The sequence below is a fragment of the Mustelus asterias genome, chromosome 19, assembly GCF_964213995.1.
Source record: "Mustelus asterias chromosome 19, sMusAst1.hap1.1, whole genome shotgun sequence".
Taxonomy (NCBI): domain Eukaryota; kingdom Metazoa; phylum Chordata; class Chondrichthyes; order Carcharhiniformes; family Triakidae; genus Mustelus; species Mustelus asterias.
Window position 1 is genome coordinate 1,950,836 of NC_135819.1, and position 22,585 is coordinate 1,973,420.

The following is a 22,585-nucleotide window of genomic DNA, read 5'->3' on the forward strand; positions in this document are numbered from 1 at the left end:
TGCTGGCTGGCCAGCATTTATTGCCCATCACTAGTTGCCCCTTGAGAAGATGGTGGTGAGCTGCCTTCCTGAATCGCTGCAGTCCATGTTCCGTGGGTTGACCCACAATGTCGTTAGGGAGAGAATTCCAGGATTTTGACCCAGCAATTGCGAAGGAACGGCGATATATTTCCAAGTCAGGATGATGAGTGGCTTGGAGGGGAACTTGCAGGTGGTGGTGTTCCCATTTATCTGCTGCCCTTATCCTTCTAGATGGAAGTGGTTGTGAGTTTGGATGGTGCTGTCTAAGGATCTTTGGTGAATTGCTGCAGTGCATTTTGTAGATAGTGCACACTGCTACTGAGCATCCGTGGTGGAGGGAGCGGATGTTTGTAGATGTGGTGCCAATCAAGTGGGCTGCTTTGTGCTGGATGGTGTCAAGCTTCTTGAGTGTTGTTGGAGCTGCACCCATCCAGGCAAATGCGGAGTATTCCATCACGCTCCTGACTTGTGCCTTGTAGATGGTGAATAGGCTTTGGGGAGTCAAGAGGTGAGTTACTCGCCACATTATTCCTAGCTTCTGACCTGATCTTGTAGCCACTGTGTTAATGTGGTGAGTCCACTTGAGATTCTGGTCAATGGTAACCCCAAGGCTGTTGACAGTGGGGGATTCAGTGATGGTTACACCATTGAATGTCATGGGGCAGTGGTTAGACTGTCTCTTATTGGTGATGCTCATTGCCTGGCATTTGTGTGGCGTAAATATTACTTGCCATTTGTCAGCCCAAACCTGGATATTGTTCAGATCTTGATGCATTTGAACATGGACTGCTTTAGTATCTGAGAAGTCACGAATGGTGTTGAACATTGTGCAATCATCGGTGAACATCCCCACTTCTGACCTTAAGATGGAGGGAAGGTCATTGAAGAAGCAGCTGAAGATTGTTGGGCCTAGGACACTACCCTGAGGGACTCCTGCAGAGATGACCTGGAGCTGAGATGACTGACTGTATTGAAGATTTGTGCTCCAGAACTAGCCGCACACCTAGCCAAGTTGTCCCAGTACAGCTGCAACACTGGCATCTGAGGGGAGATCCCCAAATCAGTTTTCAGAAGTTTAATGGGAAGATTTGCCATAAAATTTTTATACATTAGATACAAAATTAACCTTTATGTTAGTAAATTGCACATTCCCCAATGGTTTATCCTGTAGAAAGAAAGCGAGACAAAGCCAACCTGATCAATTACCGCCCCATCAGTTTGCTCTCAATCATCAGCAAAGTAATAGAACATGGGGTCGACAGTTCTATCAAGTGGTACTTACTCAGTGTTAACCTTCCTGCTAGGTGCTTGCAAGTTCCCATCACTGGTAATGGAGAGGGGGCAGTGTGCAGGGGATGGTCTCAGAAAAATGCCCCTGAATCTCGAGGTGTTCACCACTCACAGAGAGGGGGCAAATCCCCAAGATAGTTTCATTAGTTTTAATTCGAAGATTTGCCGTAAAATTTTTACACGCATTAGATACAAAATTAGCATTTATGTCATTAAATTGCACATTCCCCGATGTGAACAAATTATTAATTTTCATAGGTCCCATCATCTTATGCCTGTATTTTAACATCTATGATAGTTACAATAATCAAACAATGTTCAGTACTGAAATTATCCTCAAAGTCTTTGGCGCACTGAGCTGGTAGATCCATCCCTAGACACCCATCTATTGCACAGATTCATTCAGTCAACGGGCTCCAGGGGATGATTCCTTTTTGACTACTTTGAACAACGAAGTCCCAGGAGAGAAAGAACAAGGAAGAGTTAAAAGGAAGACAAGACTTTTCAAACAGCAAGTTCAGCATGTGTGTGACCATGAGAGGGCACCAGTTGCCAATCCGTTTCTCTCTCAACACAGAGGCTGCTGAATAGCATGGACAACTCACAGGAGAGCCCCAAGATCAGGGGCATCCAAACAGCTATGGTCACAATAAGATTACAATAAGACTAAGGCATACAGCGGTACCCTGGAACCGGCTGCCAATGAGGGTGGTGGAAGTGGAGAGGATCAATGAATTCAAAATGAAATTGGATGGGCATTTGAGATAAATAAATTTGCATGGCTACGGGGTTAGAGCGGGGGGAATGATCTAGCAAGTCAGCATCAACTCGATGGATCGAATTGCCTCCTTCCAGGCCTTTATGACACAATATCTTATCTTTGTGGAGAAGAGTCAGACGTAAAAGTAAATGTTAATATCATGCAGCTCAACATTAACTAAAGATCGAGAGAGTTGTGTGTTGATTACTGATCATATCCAACAATCGACAGCAAGGGATGAAATCACTGGGTGTTAAATGGCCAGACACATAGTGCCCACAAACTACACTCTAGCATTAGCTGCTATTTCAAAGCATTACCATTTGCTTATTATCTCTGTCTCCCACAGAACCGTCACTGCAATCCTCAATAACCAAAGCTCATTATCACCCCATTAATTTTTTTAGAAAACTCAGCTGATAAGCATTTCTAAATATTATGTAGTGACTTACATCACTTATGTAGTGACTCATTTTTGAGTTCTGAGCATTGCTGACAAGGCCAGCATTCATCACCCATCTTTAATTGCCCTCAAGCTGCCTTAAAACGCTCCATTCCATCTCCATTCCACCTACTGTGTTGTTAGGGCACAAGTTCCAGGATTCTAACCAATGCTAATGAAGTGACGGCGATATATCTGCAATCAGCATAGTGGATCACTTGGAGGGAAACTAGCAGGTTGTGGTGTCCCCTTATGCCTGCTGCCCTTATCCTCCTAGATTATATAGGTCAAAGATTTGAAAGGTGTTGTCATGGGAGCCCTGGTGAGATGCTGCAATGTGTCTTTTATACAGTACACATTACTACCACTGTGTGTTGGTGGTGGAGAGAGTTAATGTTTAAGGTGGTAGATGGGGTGCCAATCGAGTGGGCTGCTTTGTCCTGGCTGCTGTCGAGCTTCTGGAGTGTTGTTGGAGCTCCACTCATCCAGGCAAATAGAGAGCATTCCATCACACTCCTGACTTATGCCTTGCCGATAGTGAGCAGATTTGGGCAGTCAGGAGATGAAACATCTGCTGCAGAATTCCCAACCTCTGACTTACTCTTGTATCTACAGTATTTATACGGCTGGTCTAGTTAAGTTCTGCTCAGTGGTGACCCCCAGTTATGATGCTTGGGGATTTAGCAATGATAATGTTGCAAATGTCAAGGGGAGATGGTTAGATCCTTTTTTTGCTGAAGAAGGCCATTGCCTGGCACTTGAGTGGCATGAATGTCACTTGCAATTCTCCCTCACAGAAAAAAAAAATGGAAAAGTGTTGTTTGAGAAGTTACGGGTGATTCTATGTAGCTTGGAGACAGGGTTACAAGACTATAACTCCCTCCCACGCTCTCTCCATTCAGCCTGTTGTTCACTTTGGAGTCAAAAGGTCCTGGGTTCAAGTCCCATCCTTGACACTTGAACCCATTACCTAGGCTGATGCTCCAGTGCTGCACAGAGAGTGCTGCACTACTGGAGGTGACATTTCTTTGGATGAGACGTTCACCTGAGTCCCCCTGTCTGCCACCTCATGTGGATGCAAGTGATCCCATGGGACTTTCCAAAGAAGGGCAAAGAGTTATCCCCCGTGTCCAGACCAATATTTACCTCTCAATCAACATCGCCAAAGCAAATGACTGATCATTCTCATTGTTGTTTGTTTGTAGGAACTTGCAGTGTGTTAATTAGCTGCTGCAATTCCTACATTACAACATTAACTACATTTATTGGCTGTAAAGAGCTTTAGAACAACATGAGCTTTAAAGGTGCTATATAAATGCATTTCCCCCCTAGCTTTGCCTACCAGCAGCACAAATCTCTGAGTCTAATGTTTTAAGCAACCGAATTCAAATCAATATGCAACATCTGCTAGCATGGATATGAATCAAACATCCTTTGCTTCCTCTGAACTTTGAAAAATATAAGCTACCTCCAGGATTTCTTTCCTGAAATCACTGCTTGAAATCAGAGCTACCTGAAACGCACAAAGCTTTTGCACGTTTGCATTAAAATTACAATCACAAAGTAAGAAAGCAGCAGAAAAGGTGCTAAAGGTGCACATTAAACCACATTAAGTATCCAACACTTAAGAAATCACACTTGCAACTCACACTGTCATCTGTCTTCATCTTTCAGTGATCTGCTCACGTTTGGTACCACTTCTGTTTATTCCCCTGCCACAGAGTGGGCACCCAGTTCCCCACGCTCACAGGTACTGGCTGTCACGTTATCCAAGCAAGGTACAGAAAACACATGAGTTGGGGTGGACAAAACCATTCTATATGGTTTTTTTATCCTACAAACCACAGCCAACACCAAACCAACAACACCGGAAAAAGAGCTTGTGCTAACTGACAGTCTGTTAGAGAGAAGGAATAGCAGGTCACTAATCCTTGTGAAGTGTTCACCGATAGCTTCTAATTGGTTTCTCTCCTGGTGCTGTACGCCTTCCAGGGTTTGCAGTTTCTATTCTCCCTTTCGCTCAATCATTTGACAGCATTCTGCACTTTAGTGGAGAAGTGGTGGCAAGGAGAACATAATGATCAAGCACTTGCTCTGTCACCCAAAGAGGCAGATAGCCAATGTGCTATTATAAACTTCAACATTTGCTGCATTTAATAACATTCAATTATATTATAAAAATTTGTAGTTTATAAATTTGTGGATAGTTATTGTTCCTTATAATGAGATTGTATATAAATTATATTTCACACACATGTAAAGATGCACCATGCACACGTGTAGATTCAGGAGTCTACTTGTTGCTTTCTTTCAAGAACGTCCAGATGAGTTTGTTGACTACATCAGGTTGGTCTTGTTGGACCCAGTGACTAGCCCCCGGCACCACCTTCAACCGGAACACGTTCTGTATGTACTGCTCCATGCAGGCGGTCATGCCAACCTCCAGAGCTCCGTCCTTGTCTCCCCAGATCACCAGGGTGGGCGCTGTCACATCATTGCGCGTTGCCGGGGGGTTGCTGCAACAGAAGTAAGCAGATACAGTCAGTGAGGGCCAACCTGCCTCAGCTGGTAGGTCCGTTTCTCACCCCCAGGTCAGAGGGCAGTGAGTTCATTCTTCACAAGGCAGCAAAATCCAGTATTTATATAGCGCCTTTAACGTAGTTAACTATCCCAAAGTGCTTCACAGGAATGTTACGGAGAAATATTTGACACCGAGGCACATAAGATATGAGGACAGGTGATCAAAAACCCGGTGAAAGAGTTAAGCTTTAAAAAATGCCTTAAAAGGAGGAAAGGTAGAGAGGCAAGAGATTTAAAGAGAGAATACAAGAGTTTAAGGCCTGACATGCAATAGGATAAATGCGGTTATACCATAGTGCAGCCAAAAGCTTTTTAAAAATAATTGTCTTGTTTGCCTTAGAAGTAATGAAGTAACAATTATTTTCCGTTGAAAGTTGTCTACTAAAGGTGTATATTGAAATGGAATTAGTGACCGCCAGTTGTGGCCATTCAAAATAGTTAGACACTATGTAATCCTTTCCTAAGGCAGGCAATTCCTTTATTCCAGCTATTAATTTATTCCCTGCCTTCCGTTCTACCCACATAACTGATTAAACCAAGACAATCTTTCTTTCTCAAGTGACCAACATTTATCCCTCAACCAACACAATTAAAATGAATATTGAATAAAAAGCAAATACTGTAAATGCTGGAAATCTGAAACAAAAACAGAATGTGCTGGATAAACTCAGTAGGTCTGGCCGCACCTGTGAACAGAGAGACAGAGTTAATGTGTCAAATCTAAATGGCCCTTCTACAGAACTGACTCCCAGCAACTCTGTTTCTTTCTCCACAGATGTTGCCAGACCAGCTGAGTTTGTCCAGCATCTAAAACAGAGATGAGGAGGAATTTCTTCAGCCAGAGTGGTGAATCTGTGGAACTCTTTGCCGCAGAAGGCTGTGGAGGCCAGGTCATCGAGTGTCTTTAAGACTGATAGATAGGTTCTTGATTAATAAGGGAATCGGGAGTTGTGGGGAAAAGACAGGAGAATGGGGATGAGAAAAATATCAGCCATGATTGAATGGGGGAGCAGACTCGATGGGCCGACTGGCCTAATTCTGCTCCTATATCTTAAGGTCTTTCTTTTAAAAAGTAAAGTTTATTTATTAGTCACAAGTAGGCTTACATTAACACCGCAATGAAGTTACTGTGAAAATCCCCTAGTCGCCACACTCCGGCGCCTGTTCGGGTACACTGAGGGAGAATTTAGTATGGCCAATTCACCTACCTTTCACATCTTGGGACTGTGGGAGGAAACCGGAGCACCCGGAGGAAACTCACGCAGACACGAGGAGAATGTGCAGACTCCACACCCAAGCCGGGAATGGAACCTGGGTCCCTAGCACTGTGAGGCAGCAGTGCTAATCACTGTGCCACCGTGCCACCGATGTTTATTTTGTTGCTGTTGGTGGGAGCTCGCCATGCTTGCTTGTTGCGCTTCCTTCAATACAACGGGTGATTATACCATGAAGTGTGCTGGGGCATCTGAGATTGTGAAGGGAGCTAAACAAAAGGGAGGAGAGGGGAGATTTAAGATTGGAAAGGGAGCTTCCATGCCTGCTCCAGTGCTTTGTACTTCCTACATTTCTGGTTCTCATTATAGTCACCTGCCCTCTGAAGCCTGGTGCTTTTCTATCTGTGCATCCATCACACTGAAAATTCAGCGCTTTGTCCTGAACAGATAGGTGTCACAGGGACCATCATGATCCCTCTACAGCTATTTGAAACCACCAGGTCATACATGCTAAATAACCCGAGTTTTGCCTTCTATCCCTAGTCACAGCAGTTTAATGCACCACCCAGTAAGTTATTAAGCCATACATAAGCAGCTGATATACTACAATCAACTCTCAGCACTCCTATCTTGGCAAGCTACATTAAAAAGCCATGCCCCTGATTGCTTACTCAGTGATTCCCACTGTAAGCATGGGCAGGACAAGACTGGGCTATGACTTTCATCCCCCTGCCCTATACCCTCCCACAATCCAGTAAATGGCTGGAAATTGTGGGCATTCCTATATGAGGAATGAAAACCAGAGAGCATCTGACACACATGGGTAACATATCTAACCTATATCTGCCACTGTAGGTCAAAACATATCCCCAAACTTGAAGGGTGTAACTGTGCCCCAGGACACTGCAGTAACCGGAGGAACATTCGACCAAATAGGTTGCAGAGGCTGATGGCAGGAGTAAAATATCTGGATTTCTCCAGCTCAAGTGCAAAGTCAGGCCTTTGAACTGCTGCTGTACAGGCCCAGGATTCGAAGCTCACCGAGAGCCTCTAGTGGTAGAAAGCAGATTCTGCCACCAGTGTAATTTCAAAATCCAGTTGGATAAAAAGCATAAAGGGCTTCCATAGAATTTTACAGCACAGAAAACAAGGCTGGTCCTGTCGATTGGGTGGCACAGTGGTTAGCATTGTTGCCGCACAGTGCCAGGGACTTGGGTTCAATTCCGGCCTTGGGTGACTGTGTGGCGTTTGCACGTTCTCCCCATGTTTGCGTGGGTTTCCTCCGGGTTCTCCGTTTCTTCCTGCAGTCCAAAGATGTGCAGGTTAGGTGGATTGGCCATGCTAAACTGCTCCTTAAATGTCCCAAAATATGTAGCGTGGGGGATTAGCAAGATAAATACACGGGGTTACAGGGTAAGCCTGGGTATGAGTTGGTGCAGTAACGATGGGCTGAATGGCTTTCTTCCTCACTGTAAGGATTCCATGATTCTATGATTGGTCTCTGTCATCATGAGCCTCCTCTCACTCAATCAGCATAAGGTTCCACTCAGTTTCTCCCTGATGTGTTTATCCAGTTTCCCCTTAAATGTCACTCACCTCAACTAATCCTTCTGGTAGCATGTTCTGCATTCTCACCAGTCTCTGGGTAAAGTAGTTCCTCCTGAATTCCTGATTCAACTTATCATAGAAATCATAGAATCATAGAAACCTTGCAGTGCAGAAGGAGGCCATTCGGCCCATCGAGTCTGCACCGACCACAATCCCACCCAGGCCCTACCCCCACATATTTACCCGCTAATCCCTCTAACCTACGCATCTTAGGACTCCAAGGGGCAATTTTTAACCTGGCCAATCAACCTAACCCGCACATCTTTGGACTGTGGGAGGAAACCGGAGCACCCGGAGGAAACCCACGCAGACACGAGGAGAATGTGCAAACTCCACACAGTGACCCGAGCCAGGAATCGAACCCGGGACCCTGGAGCTGTGCAGCAGCAGTGCTAACCACTGTGCCACCCTACACAGAACTTATTAGTAATTATCTCACATTTATGGCCTAGTTTTGATCTCCCTCACGATGGTAAAATTCTCTATGTTTATCCAATTGTTTTGTTGTGTAAAGGCCATTATTGGGCTAGTTTATGAATTCTATCTTGCATACTGGCCCGCATTCATATAGCGACTCTCACGACCTCAGGATGTCCCAAAGTGCTTTACAACCAATGAGATATTTTGAGGTGTAATTGCTGGTATAATGCAAGAAATGTGGCAGCCAATTTTGATAGTCATTTAAAAGTGTGAAGAGTTTTGACAGTATAAACAGGGAGAAACCCTATCAGGCTACATCGCCACAACTACTGTGATATACCAGAGGACACAGATTCAAGATAATTAGCAAGTGAACTAGAGGAAGGTATGGGAATTTTTTTATGCAGCATGTTGCTATGATCTAGAATGCAGTGGAAGCAGGTTCCATTTCAAAAGGAAATTGAATGAATACTAGAAAAGGAAAAAAACTAGATCTGCAGGGAAGAACATGGGAATGGGACTAATTGGATAGCTTTCAAAGAGCCAACACAAGCATAATGAGCTGAATGGCCTCCTTCTGTGCTGTAAAGGTCTATGATTCTGACACATGGCACTCATCACTCCACCTCCCAACCCCTCTACTTGTGCAAAACAAAAGATCCAGCGGAGTGAGGTAACCATTCAGAGGAGGAAAACCAGGGCATTTGAGTCTCGCAAAAATGTCTCGCAGGTAGAACTCAATTGGGGATGCCTTTGTTAGAATGAGAGTGAAAACAAAATCACACTGCTGCCATATTCTGTACCTAAAGCCAATAGGAAATAATCTGAGGAATGTGGGTGAGAGCCAATGGGGGAATCAAGGGAGTGAGCGTCTCTGTGCCATCATGAGTCGTTGTCATTAATGGCAACCCATCATTAAAATCCACCTGAATTAGCAATTAAACAGAATGATCTGCTCCCGTACTGAGCATAGCAAATTACACAACTGAGAAGCACATTTAAAACAGTTATCACAGGGAACCTCTCTACTGAAAAGGATGATGAACACTTTGTTCTCTGTAAGAGATCTTACCCTTTGTGCATTCCTCTTTCTTTCCTGCCCACTCCCCCATCCACTGTATCTCTGTTTCCGTATAAAGTGTTACGCTTCTTAATTTCTTCTAGTTCCACTGGTTCTCAACTTGAAATGTTTACACGCCTTCTCTCTCCATAGATTCGGCCTGGCTGGCTGAGTGTCTCCAGCATTTTCTGTTTTTACTTCATCCAATGGCTGATTATTCCAAAGCTGCAAGGGGCATTTAAAATGCATTTGAAACATTGCGTTGGGAGGGTAGACTCAGTGGGATAGGAGCCATTCGGCCCACGAGCCTGTTTTACTATCCAATCACAACACAGCTGATCTGTATTTCAATTCTTTATCCATCTTTGATCCACATCGCTTGCTACACTCCAATGGTCTTGTATCTTCCTTGGCTGCCTTTATCTCTCAGTCTAGTGCCTTATATTCTAATTATTAAAAGATCTGTTAGGTAAGGGTATATAGGGATAGGAGGCTAGGTGGAAGTTGCATTGTTCAGTAAAGGAAGAGTTAAGCACCCTGGTGAGGGGGAGAAATTACAAAGTGGAGTGAAAAATGGGAGAAGGAAAAGGAAGTGGAGGAGGAAAAGGAAGAGGAGGAAAAAGAGGAAGAGCAAGTGGAGGAGGAAGTAGAGGAGGAAGAGGAAGTGGAGGAGGAAGAGGAAGTGGAGAAGGAAGAGGATGTGGAGAAGGAAGAGGACGTGGAGGAGGAAGACAATGAGAATAATGAGGAGAGGAAGGATAACAATCATAACATAGTGGAATGGCAGAAAAAGGGGAAATAAAGAAAATTGAACACAAATTGTTCATATATACTATAAACCGAATAGAATGACAGCAAAAACACACAGTAACCTCAAACTGCAACAACATGAGTCACAGAAGCCAGCTCAAATCAGATTATGGCATAAAGGTTGGAGTTGAATCTTGGAAAGGCTAAGGTTATGAGTGATCAGGTAAATACCCCACCTGAATATGTTCCTGTAGTAGTTGAGGGGGCCCACCAGTGCTCCGGGCCGAGAGAAGTTGTAAACATAAGCTTCTAACTCTTCCTCGGTCAACCTGCTGCTTTTATTCTGGATACCCATCCGTTTACTTGTGTACGTGCTTTTCAGCGCCTAGAAAGTATAGTGCAGAGATAGATTTTAGCAACATTAGTTTTTATTTTTTAATCCAGAGAAAGGTGAAGTATATTCAACAGAATTAACTGGAGTGCAGTTGGTGACCAGACCAGCAGGTAGTCCTGGGCTCAGTTAACTGGTCTGAGTTGGGGTAGCCATGGGAGGGACTGCGAGGAGGGGTTACACTAGGCTTCTGATTGACATCCAACAACCCATGATAATGCACACCTGCAGAACTGTAGAGCACAGAAGGCCATTCAGCCCATCATGCTGGTTCTTTGTCAGATTCTTCCCACTTGCTCCCTCCCAACCAACTTTAGTCAGTACTCCAGCAAATCTTTCCTTTGAAGGTTACTACTGAATCTGTCTCCTCTATGCTTTCAGGCAGTGTCAAGTCAATTGGTGACAGGATAGGACATGGCCTCGAGCCACCTCCATGACAGAGTGACCCATCTCATACACTCCAGGTGCTCAGAGGTGAAGAACTATACAAGGCAACCCAAGTCCATGGAACCTGTCATCCAGCAAATCAACAGTGCTTTCAGCTGAGAAAGTGAGCAGTTTACCTTGAAGTCGTCCATGCACAAGAGAAGCTCAGGAAGCTTTGGCACTTGGAAGAAGAATACATAGCTGGACTTCAGCAGCTGGGATAGGTTCAGGTAATCTAAAATAAATAATAACTTGTATTTTAGATAGGACCTCTAATGTAATAAAACATCCCAAAATGCTTCATGGGAGCACAATTAAACAAAATCTGACACTGACCCATATAAGGAGATATTAGAACAAATGACCAAAAACATGGTCAGAGATTGGTTTTAAGACCTGTCTTAAATTATGAGAGAGAACTAATTAAGGAAGAGAATTCCAGAGCTTAAGATCTAGGTAGCTTGAAGCCATGGCCGCCAGTGGTGATGTGATGAAACTCAGGCTTGCGCAAGATACCAGAAATGAACTACAGGATTGTAAGTCTGGAGGAGCTTACAGAGATAGTGAGGGGTCGAGGACATGGAGGGATTCGATAACAAGGGTAAGATTTTTAAAACTGAGGCTCGCATCAGCTGCTCTGCAAAGCTTTATAGATAGTTAAGTAAAGTAGCAAACACCTTTCAGTTGGGAATTAAAGAACATGTTTTGGTTTGGCAAAACAAAATTTAAACAAGATTCCCACTCTTACGGCATTTTATCATACCACTGAGAAATGTCTCGAGGTGCTTCACAAATGTTAGTAGATGCTGTGGGTGGCCACTTTTGCAAAGAGCAAGATCCCACAAAAGCAGTGGGATGATTAATTAATACCCACTGAAAGCACCCATCACAATCTGATGCCCCAGCGCATTTCATGGCGTAATCACCCGTTGTATCCAAGGAAGTTTAAAAATTGGCAAGTCATGTTGCAGCTTTATAGAACTTTAGTTAGGCTGCACTTGGAATATACTGTTCAATTCTGGTCGCCACACTACCAGAAGGATGTGGAGGCTTTGGAGAGGGTACAGAAAAGATTTACCAGGATGTTGCCTGGCATGGAGGACATTAGCTATGAGGAGAGATTGGAGAAACTTGGTTTGTTCTCACTGGAACGACGAAGGTTGAGGAGCAACTTGATAGAAGTCTACAAGATTATGAGGGCCATGGACAGAGTGGATAGTCAGAAGCTTTTTAATCTGTTAAATTTCATCTGTCTGCTGATTTTATCAATCTGTTTCTGTATTCCTCGATCTATTTTGTATCATGTGCAGACTTTGAAATTATGCTTTGTATATCTAAGACCAGGTTATTACTGTGTATCAAAAAGAGCAGTGGTCCTAATACAGACTCCATTATATGCATCCCCCCAATCTATTCCCTGCTTTCTGTCCCTTCAGCAATTTGTTTTTTATAGAATCCTTATGGTGCAGGAGGATGCCATCTGGACCATCGAGTCTGCACCAACCCTCTGACAGAACATTCACCCAGGCCCACTCATCTTCTTATTTCTATACCGCCACGTATTTACCCCGCTAATCCCCCTAACCTACACATCAGGGGACACTCAGGGGCAATTTAGCACAGCCAATCCACCTAACCTGCACATCCTTGAACAGTTGGAGGAAACCAGAGCATGGGGAGAACGTGCAAATTCCATACAATCAGCCACCCAAGGCTGGAATCGAATCTGGGTCCCTGGAGCTGTGAGGCAGCAGTGCTAACCTCTGTGCTACTGTGCTGCCTTGTTATGGAAACTTCGTATCCTGAATGCCATTGACCCTTTCATCCCATGGATTTTAATTTTACCAACAGTACAGTAGAGTGTCACAAATAAGCCGTCCAAAATCAGAGTTTTCTGAAAGCCAACATTTTTATAATGTGCCTTGCATCAATTTAGATCAAATAAAATGAAAAAAGATTGACCTGGCGCAGTATGGCGCCTGACTGACTATCCCCTTCACTGTTTGCACAATGGTCTATTGCTGAGCACCAGTCAGCCCTCGATCCTGGCTTGACCTGATTTGCCTGACCAGAAATCTGGCAACACCTGAAATCGGGCATAGCCCCAGTCTCGAGGTTGCTGGTCTTGAGACGCTGCCTGTATTTCATCATGTCTTTTGAAAGTTCGTGTGCACAACATGTACTACACTGCCCTCAACAATCCTCTGAATTATCAGATCCTTAAAGATTGTTTTGGAGTGGGGCTTAGAGAGAGAGGAGTGCTGGGTTCAATGGAAAGAGAGTCTTTACATTGTGGCTGACCTAAGCAAAAAAAAGTTAAGGTTTATTTATTAGTCACAAGCATGCTTACATTAACACTGCAATGAAGTTACTGTAAAAAGTAAGGAACAGAGCAGAGAGTTCTGCAGTCTTCTGGATGAATCTTTCATCTGAGGTCACATCTGCTTCAGGACTTTAAGGATTTATTTATTACTGTCACAAGTAGGGTTAAATTAACACTGCAATGAAGTTACTGTGAAAATCCCTCAGTCGCCACACTCTGGTGCCTGTTCAGGTACACTAGAGAGAATTTAGCATGGCCAGTGCGCCTAACCAACACGTCTTTTGTGCAGTGGGAGGAAACCCTCGGCAACACGGGAGAAAATGCAAACTCCACACAATGCCCCAAGCCAGGAATTGAACCCAGTCCCTGGCGGTGTGAGGCAGCAGTGCTAACCACTGTGCCACCGTGCCGCCGATGTTTATTTTGTTGCTGTTGGTGGGAACTCGCCATGTTTGCTACTTCAAAGAACAAAGAACATTACAGCACAGGAACAGGCCCTTTGGCCCTCCAAGCCTGCACCGACCATGCTGCCCGACTGAATTAAAACCCTCTACCCTTGCGGGGACCATATCCCTCCATTCCCATCCTATTCATGTATTTGTCCAGACAGTCCTTAATCATAGAATCATAGAAACCCTACAGTACAGAAAGAGGCCATTCGGCCCATCAAGTCCGCACCGACCACAATCCCACCCAGTCCCTTCCCCTACATATTTTACCCGCTAATCCCTCTAACCTTCGCATCTCAGGACACTAAGGGGCAATTTTAGCATGGCCAATCAACCTAACCCGCACATCTTTGGACTGTGGGAGGAAACCGGGGCACCCGGAGGAAACCCACGCAGACACGAGGAGAATGTGCAAACTCCACACAGACAGTGACCCAAGCCGGGAATCGAACCCAGGTCCCTGGAGCTGTGAAGCAGCAGTGCTAACCACTGTGCTACCGTGCCGCCCCTAACCACTGTGCTACCGTGCCGCCCCCTAACCACTGTGCTACCATGCCGCCCCCTAACCACTGTGCTACCGTGCCGCCCCAGTATGCCCCCTAGTAATTGACTCTTCCACCCTGAGAAATGTGCAGTGATGGGCTTTGGTTGAAAGCATGACAAGAAGAAATGTCAATTTAAAGGGGGTGGAGGAATAGAGAAATCTGGGTGAGCATGGACACAAGTATTTGAAGGTGACTCAGTAAATTGAGAAGGCTGTTAAAACAGCATACAGCAGTGGAGGGCAGCCTGCGGCTCAAGGGCCACATCTGGCCCATCTGTGTTGAGTGCGGCTCACAGGACATTTATTTGACCATCGCCCAGGCACAGGGTTGCCACATTCCGCTCATCTCCGTCTGCGTAGTTTTTTTCCTACCAGTGTGACTGAAGTGATATGCACGTAAAGCAAGGGCGAGTGAAGTGAGGCATGTGCTGATTGCTCACAACATTGACTGTGAGAACCATGCGCTCCCTCTCTATCAATATTTCTTTTGATTTTACCATTTGAAGTTGATGACAGTTCTTTAATATATAAATGATCCAAGTATTTTCTGTAACTCATAATTAAATACTTGGCGTGTATTAAATGTACTTAAAATCTTATTCATGGAGTCATGGTTAGTGAACAAGCCTGATTTCAATCTTGCGGCCCAGAGATGAAGGAGGGCCACTCATGTGGCCCACTCACTAGCCTAGGTTACCCATCACTGGCATACAGGGTCCTTGAATTTAATAACAGATGAATGGAGTGCAAAGGCCAAGAAGTGATGGACAGCCTTTATAAAATGCTGGTAAGGCCCCAGCTGCAGCACTCTGTTCAATTCTGGACACCATTTTATATCAAGGCCTTGGAAAGGATGCAGAAGAGGTTTACTAGAATAGGACCAGTAACGAGGGACTTCAGTGTGGAGTGACTGGCGAAGTGGAGGTTGTTCACCTTTGAGAAGAGCATTGAGGAGTGAATTGATAAAGGTGTTTCAAATCATGAATAGTTTCTGCTAGGGTCAATAAGGAGAAATGACTGCTAGTAGCAGAAGGGCTGATAACAGGTGGAGACAGATTTATACCGATCAGCAAATGAATCAGAGGTGACAAGGAATTTTCTTTTAAAAACGTAGCGAATTGTATGATTGGGAATGCAATGACTGAAAGGATGGTGAAAGCTGATTCAATAATAACATTCAGAAAGGGAAAAAGTTACAGGGCTCAGGAGGAGTGCAGTGGGCTGGGATAAAATGGATTTCTTCTCCGCAGGCAAAAATGGGTCAGATGGCCTCCTTCTGTGCATTGGTCATTCCACAGAATGGCTGTGCATCCGTGCAATCATGCTGTCTTCTCTCATCATTACTGGGAATGAATAGAAGCTTTCAGCTCACCTTGGAACGCTTTTGGATGTGGCGCATTCAAGATGATCAACCTCTCCACCATCTCCGGATTGCGAATCGCCAGGTTCCAAGCCAGGATGCCGCCCCAGTCATGCCCCACCAGGATACAGCTGCGGTACCCTAAGAACATCATAAAACAGCACCATCAGATTGGCCAGGGAGGCTATTTGTCAGACAAGGTGTCAGCCCAACTAGCGTTGCACTCATTGTATTCACAGACCCTCGTCAGGCCCCACTTGGAGTACAATTACTCAGTTCTGGTCGCCTCATTACAGGAAGGATGTGGAAAAGATTGAAAGGGTGCAGAGGAGATTTACAAGGATGTTGCCTGGATTGAGTGGCATGCCTTATGAGGATAGGCTGAGGGAGCTTGGTCTTTTCTCCTTGGAGAGACGTAGGATGAGAGGAGACCTAATAGAGGTGTATAAGATGTTGAGAGGCATAGATCGGGTGGACTCTCAGAGGCTTTTTCCCAGGGTGGAAATGGCTGCTACGAGAGGACACAGGTTTAAGGTGCTGGGGGGTAGGTACAGGGGAAATGTTAGGGGGAAGTTTTTCACACAGAGGGTGGTGGGCGAGTGGAATCAGCTGCCGTCAGTGGTGGTGGAGGCAAACTCAATAGGGTCTTTTAAGAGACTCCTGGATGAGTACATGGGACTTAATAGGATGGAGGATTATAGGTAGGCCTAAAAGGTAGGGATATGTTCGGCACAACTTGTGGGGCCGAAGGGCTTGTTTTGTGCTGTAGTTTTTCTATGTTTCTATTTGCACCATCTCAACAGGATTAAAGCGCTGCACTGATCAGTCACTGAAGATTCAACATTGCCTGATTTGAGCCAGGGATGAAATAAAGGGGATAGAAGTGGCCTCAGCACCCCAGAATTGAGAAAGGGGATGTCAGGCAAAGCTCCTATCATTCCTATCGTTCATCCCTGACCAGCTCTTGGCGTGATAGTTCCATTGCACAGGTAAGAGGTTTTTTAAATTCATGAGGTGGGTGTCAGTGGCAAGGCCAGTATTTGTTGCACATCCAAACTGCCCTTAAATTAAGTAGCTTGCTAGGCCATTTCAGAGGGCATTTAAGAGTCAACCACATTACTGTGGATCTGGAGTAACATGTAGGCCAGATTGGGTAAGGATGGCAGATTTCCGTCCCTAAAGGACATTAGTGAACCAGATGGATTTTTACAACAATCGACAATCATTTCATGATTATTGTTAGATTTTTAATTCCAGATATTTTATTAAATTCAACTTTCACCCTTTGCAATAACAGGGATTCAAACCTAGGTTCTGAGAGTATTACCCTGGGTTGCTGATTGCTAATCCAGTGACAATACCACTACTCTATCGCCTCCCGCCCTTTGAGTTATGTACTTAGGAAAGGTGGTGGAGATTAGGGTGTTTGGGTGGGTGGGGAGGAGGGGATGGTCTAAATTATCATCCCTCGTGAGCAGCTCTTGAACTTCCACTCGTGGATACACAGAGAGTCCAGTACAATACTGTCTTGGGACGGCACAGTGATTAGCATTGTTGCCTCAGAGCACCAGGAACCCGGGTTCAATTCCCGGCTTGTGTCACTGTCTGTGCGGAGTCTGCATGTTCTCCCCGTGTCTGCGTGGGTTTCCTCCGGGTGCTCTGGTTTCCTCCCACAATCCGACGTGCTGGTTAGGTGCATTGGCCATGCTAAATTCTCCCTCAGTGTACCCGAACAGGCCCCAGAGTGTGGCGACTAGGGAATTTTCACAGTAACTTCATTGCAGTGTTAATGTAAGCCTACTTGTGATGATAATAATTAAATAATGAGTTATCACTGGGTGTTAGAGATTCACATATTACTAGCGAATTTCCCACGGTGGTACTCACATTACGTCAGGCGATATACTTGCTTCTACTAATCATGGCACAATGTATTAAACTGAGGCTTTGTGAACTGAGTCTTATTCGAGCAACACCATTATTTAATGCATAAATGTGCCTGTAGCTGCAGGCTTAAACCATCGGATGGGAAGCCATCAGTGTCAGAGGGTTGGAGATCCCCACACCTATGGTGTCACTTTTGCAATGAGCAATTTGCTCTATCCTGTCTTTCCATGGGCAGAGCCATAAGCTTAAAAAGTCACAAACTCTAGAATTAAGCCATTTTACTGTGGGATAGAAGGATCACTGAAGAGCCAGAATTGTCTCTATGACTCCACATCAATGCTCCTTCATCCGCAGCAGACTGAAATTGCCCTTGATGCAGGACACCTCTCATGCCTCAAAGGTTGTGCTGGCCTGAGAAAGGGTGCACTGCAAATTCACCAGGTTGGTAATGGGATTAAAGGGGCTACATAATCAAGTAAAGGATGCATACAGTCCCTTGAATATAGAAGATTAAGAAACATTGTAATTATGATGTTTAAACTGATTCAATGATTTGACAGGGTGAATAAAGAGAAACTATTTCTTCTGGCGGGTATGGAGAGGTCCAAGCAAACGTGCATATAACTTTATCTATTCATTCACGGGATATGGATGTCGCTGGCTAGACCAGCATTTATTGCCCATTCCTCATTGCACTCGAAAAGGCAGTGGTGAGCTGCCTTCTTGAACTGCTGCAGTTCATATGGTGTAGGTACACCCACAGTGCTGACAGAGAGGGAGTTCCAGGATTTTGATCCATCGGCAATGAAAGAACGGTGATATATTTCCAAGTCAGGATGGTGGTGGCTTGGAGAGGAATTTCCAGATGGTGGTGTTCCCAGGTATCTTGTAGATGGTAGTGAGTTTAGAAGGTGCTATCTAAGGACCCTTGGTGAGTTTCTGCAGTGCATCTTAGAAATGGTACACACTGCTGCTGGTGTGCATTGGTGTTGGAGTAAGTGAATTTTATGGAAGGGATGCCAATCAAATGGGTTGCTCTATCCTGGATAGTGTTGTGCCTTGGAGATGATGGGCAGGCTTTGGGGGAGTCAGGAGGTAAGTTACTTACCGCAGGATTCCCAGCCTCTGATCTGTTCTTGTAGCCACAGTATTTATACGGCTAGTCCAGTTGAGTTTCTGGTCAATGGTAACCCCCAGGATGTTGATGGTGGGGGATTTAGTGATGGTAATGCCATTGTAACCTAGTTCAGGAGTAATGTCAGAAATTACTATAGATTTTCTTTGTTAGGCAAGGGTAGTAAGGGTTACAGAGTTAAGGGGAGTAAGTGGAGTTGAGATACAGATCAGCCATGATCTAACTGAATGGTGGAACAAGTTCGAGCAGTTGAATTGCCTTCTCATGTTCCTATAACCCACCTTTGCAAGAAACAAGACCACTACAAACATTTATAAGAAGTCTGACATAAAACCAAGGAAAGCTGTGATGATGGATATGTTCAGGCAAAATGCCAACCCTGACGTAATTGCAACACCTTCAGTGAGTCAGACCACTGTCACAAGTCAGCGTACCTAGAGCTTCAATAACATCTTTGACATCTGTCAGCAAACACTCCAGCTTGTAGTCACTTCGACCAGGGGGTGCATCAGAATCTCCATAACCACGCAGATCTACTGCCACCACTCGGTACTCACTCTTGAACTCCCGCAGTTGGTAACGCCATGAGTACCTGTGGCACAAGAAAACATTCGATATCACAGGAAAGAGGAGAGGGCCTGCAACACATTTCAGACAAGCACAGAGCAGTTATTGCGTTCTGTGACAACGTACCTGCGGTCACATATAAAAATGCAGCAGAGAACTAACTGAAGTTCCCACAAAGAACAAAGAACAGTACAGCACAGGAAACAGGCCCTTCGGCCCTCCAAGCCTGTGCCGCTCCTTGGTCCAACTAGACCAATCGTTTGTATCCCTCCATTCCCAGGCTGCTCATGTGACTATCCAGGTAAGTCTTAAACGATGTCAGCGTGCCTGCCTCCACCACCCTACTTGGCAGCGCATTCCAGGCCCCCACCGCCCTCTGTGTAAAAAACGTCCCTCTGATGTCTGAGTTATACTTCGCCCCTCTCAGCTTGAGCCCGTGACCCCTCGTGATCGTCACCTCCGACCTGGGAAAAAGCTTCCCACTGTTCACCCTATCTATACCCTTCATAATCTTGTATACCTCTATTAGATCTCCCCTCATTCTCCGTCTTTCCAAGGAGAACAACCCCAGTCTACCCAATCTCTCCTCATAGCTAAGACCCTCCATACCAGGCAACATCCTGGTAAACCTTCTCTGCACTCTCTCCAATGCCTCCACGCCCTTCTGGTAGTGCGGCGACCAGAACTGGACGCAGTACTCCAAATGTGGCCTAACCAGCGTTCTATACAGCTGCATCATCAGACTCCAGCTTTTATACTCTATACCCCGTCCTATAAAGGCAAGCATACCATATGCCTTCTTCACCACCTTCTCCACCTGTGTTGCCACCTTCAAGGATTTGTGGACTTGCACACCTAGGTCCCTCTGTGTTTCTATACTCCTGATGACTCTGCCATTTATTGTATAACTCCTCCCGACATTATTTCTTCCAAAATGCATCACTTCGCATTTATCCGGATTAAATTCCATCTGCCACCTCTCCGCCCAATTTTCCAGCCTATCTATATCCTGCTGTATTGCCCGACAATGCTCTTCGCTATCCGCAATTCCAGCCATCTTCGTGTCATCCGCAAACTTGCTGATTACACCAGTTACACCTTCTTCCAAATCATTTATATATATCACAAATAGCAGAGGTCCCAGTACAGAGCCCTGCAGAACACCACTGGTCACAGACCTCCAACCGGAAAAAGACCCTTCGACCACTACCCTCTGTCTCCTATGGCCAAGCCAGTTCTCCACCCATCTAGCCACTTCTCCTTGTATCCCATGAGCCTTAACCTTCTTAACCAACCTGCCATGTGGGACTTTGTCAAATGCCTTACTGAAATCCATATAGACGACATCCACGGCCCTTCCTTCATCAACCGTTTTTGTCACTTCCTCAAAAAACTCCACCAAATTTGTAAGGCACGACCTCCCTCTTACAAAACCATGCTGTCTGTCACTAATGAGATTGTTCCGTTCTAAATGCACATACACCCTGTCTCTAAGAATCCTCTCCAACAACTTCCCTACCACGGACGTCAAGCTCACCGACCTATAATTCCCTGGGTTATCCCTGCTACCCTTCTTAAACAACGGGACCACATTCGCTATCCTCCAATCCTCAGGGACCTCACCCGTGTCCAAAGAAGCGACAAAGATTTCCGTCAGAGGCCCAGCAATTTCACCTCTCGTCTCCCTGAGCAGTCGAGGATAGATGCCATCAGGCCCTGGGGCTTTGTCAGTTTTAATGTTCCCTAAAAAACCTAACACTTCCTCTCTTGTAATGGAGATTTTCTCTAACGGGTCAACACCTCCCTCCGAGACACTCCCGGTTAACACGCCCCTCTCCTTCGTGAATACCGATGCAAAGTATTCATTTAGGATCTCCCCTATTCCCTTGGGTTCTAAGCATAATTCCCCTCCTTTGTCCCCGAGAGGTCCGATTTTCTCCCTGACAACTCTTTTGTTCCTAACGTATGAATAGAATGCCTTAGGATTCTCCTTAATCCTGCCTGCCAAGAACATCTCGTGACCTCTTTTTGCCCTTCTAACTCCCTGTTTGAGTTCTTTCCTACTCTCTCTGTATTCCTCCAGAGCTCCATCTGTTTTCAGTTGCCTGGACTTAACGTACGCCTCCCTTTTCATTTTAATCAGATCCTCAATTTCCCTGGTTATCCACGGCTCTCGAATCCTACCTTTCCTATCTTTCCTTTTTACAGGCACATGCCTATCCTGCAGCCTTATCAATAGTTCCTTAAAAGACTCCCACATGTCAGACGCGGACTTACCCTCGAACATCCTCTCCCAATCAACATCCACCAATTCTTGCCTAATCCGGCTATAGTCAGCCTCCCCCAATTTAGCACCCTGCCCGTAGGACAGCACTCATCCTTGTCCATTACTATCCTAAAGTTAACAGAGTTGTGGTCACTATTTGCCACATGTTCCCCTACCGAAACTTTGACGACCTGACCGGGCTCATTTCCCAGAACTAGGTCCAGTATAGCCCCCTCTCTAGTCGGACTATCTACATTCTGTTCCAAAGAACCTTCCAGTACGCATTTTACAAATTCCTCCCCGTCCGGTCCCCCAGCTCTAAGCACTTTCCAGTCTGTGCCAGGGAAATTAAAGTCCCCCACTACAACAACCCTATGTTTTCTGCACCTATCCAGAATCTCCTGACATATCCTTTCCTCCACTTCCCGTGGGCTGTTGGGTGGTCTGTAGTACACCCCCAGCATAGTGACTGCACCCTTCCTGTTTCTGAGTTCCACCCACAGCGACTCAGTACATGACCCCTCTAAGTTGTCTACCCTCTGCACCGCGGTAATATGCTCCTTAACTAATATCGCTACTCCCCCACCTTTTTTAGCCCCTCCTCTGTCTCGCCTAAAACACTTATACCCCGGAATATTCAGTTGCCAGTCCTGTCCTTCTTTTAACCAAGTTTCCGTCACCGCAACCACATCCAAATTCCGCACAAGCATTAAGGCCCTAAGTTCGTCTGTTTTACCCATTACACTCCTCGCATTGAAGCAGATGCACTCCAGACCTCCAGGCCCAGTCAGGTCCTCCTCCTCCAGAGTGCTCCTCTTCTTAGCTAGCCTTGCCCTGGCCCCCAGCTCGACCCCAGCCTCAGTATTTACTGACCTCCTGTTTTGTTCCCCACCCCCCTGCCACACTAGTTTAAATCCTGCCGAAACACTCTAGCAAAACTCCCAGCCAGGATATTTGCTCCCTTCCAGTTAAGGTGTAACCCATCCTTTCTGTACAGTTGCCATCCTGACTTGAAGATTTCCCAGTTATCTATGAATTTAAAACCCTCCCTCTTGCACCAGTCCTTTAGCCACGCGTTCAACTGTAGAATCT

General features: G+C 45.4%; 1 protein-coding gene across 3 annotated transcripts in view; it reads right to left on the minus strand.

Moving 5' to 3' along the window:
- Positions 1-1,082: 1,082 nt before the first annotated feature.
- LOC144507681 (epoxide hydrolase 4-like) overlaps positions 1,083-22,585 on the minus strand; it is a 35,374-nt gene continuing 13,871 nt past the window's right edge. The window contains exons 3-8 of one of the 3 annotated variants that reach the window (XM_078234865.1): positions 19,095-19,252; positions 15,651-15,779; positions 11,100-11,197; positions 10,382-10,530; positions 4,768-5,029; positions 1,083-1,749 (exon numbers count right to left, since the gene is read on the minus strand). In XM_078234865.1, the coding sequence (XP_078090991.1) occupies positions 4,807-5,029; positions 10,382-10,530; positions 11,100-11,197; positions 15,651-15,779; positions 19,095-19,252 (757 nt within the window). In that variant the 3' untranslated portion in view covers positions 1,083-1,749; positions 4,768-4,806. Of the gene's footprint in view, positions 1,753-4,682; positions 5,030-10,381; positions 10,531-11,099; positions 11,198-15,650; positions 15,780-19,094; positions 19,253-22,585 lie in introns of those variants that run through there. The other 2 variants (XM_078234864.1, XM_078234863.1) reach the window with 2 other exon arrangements.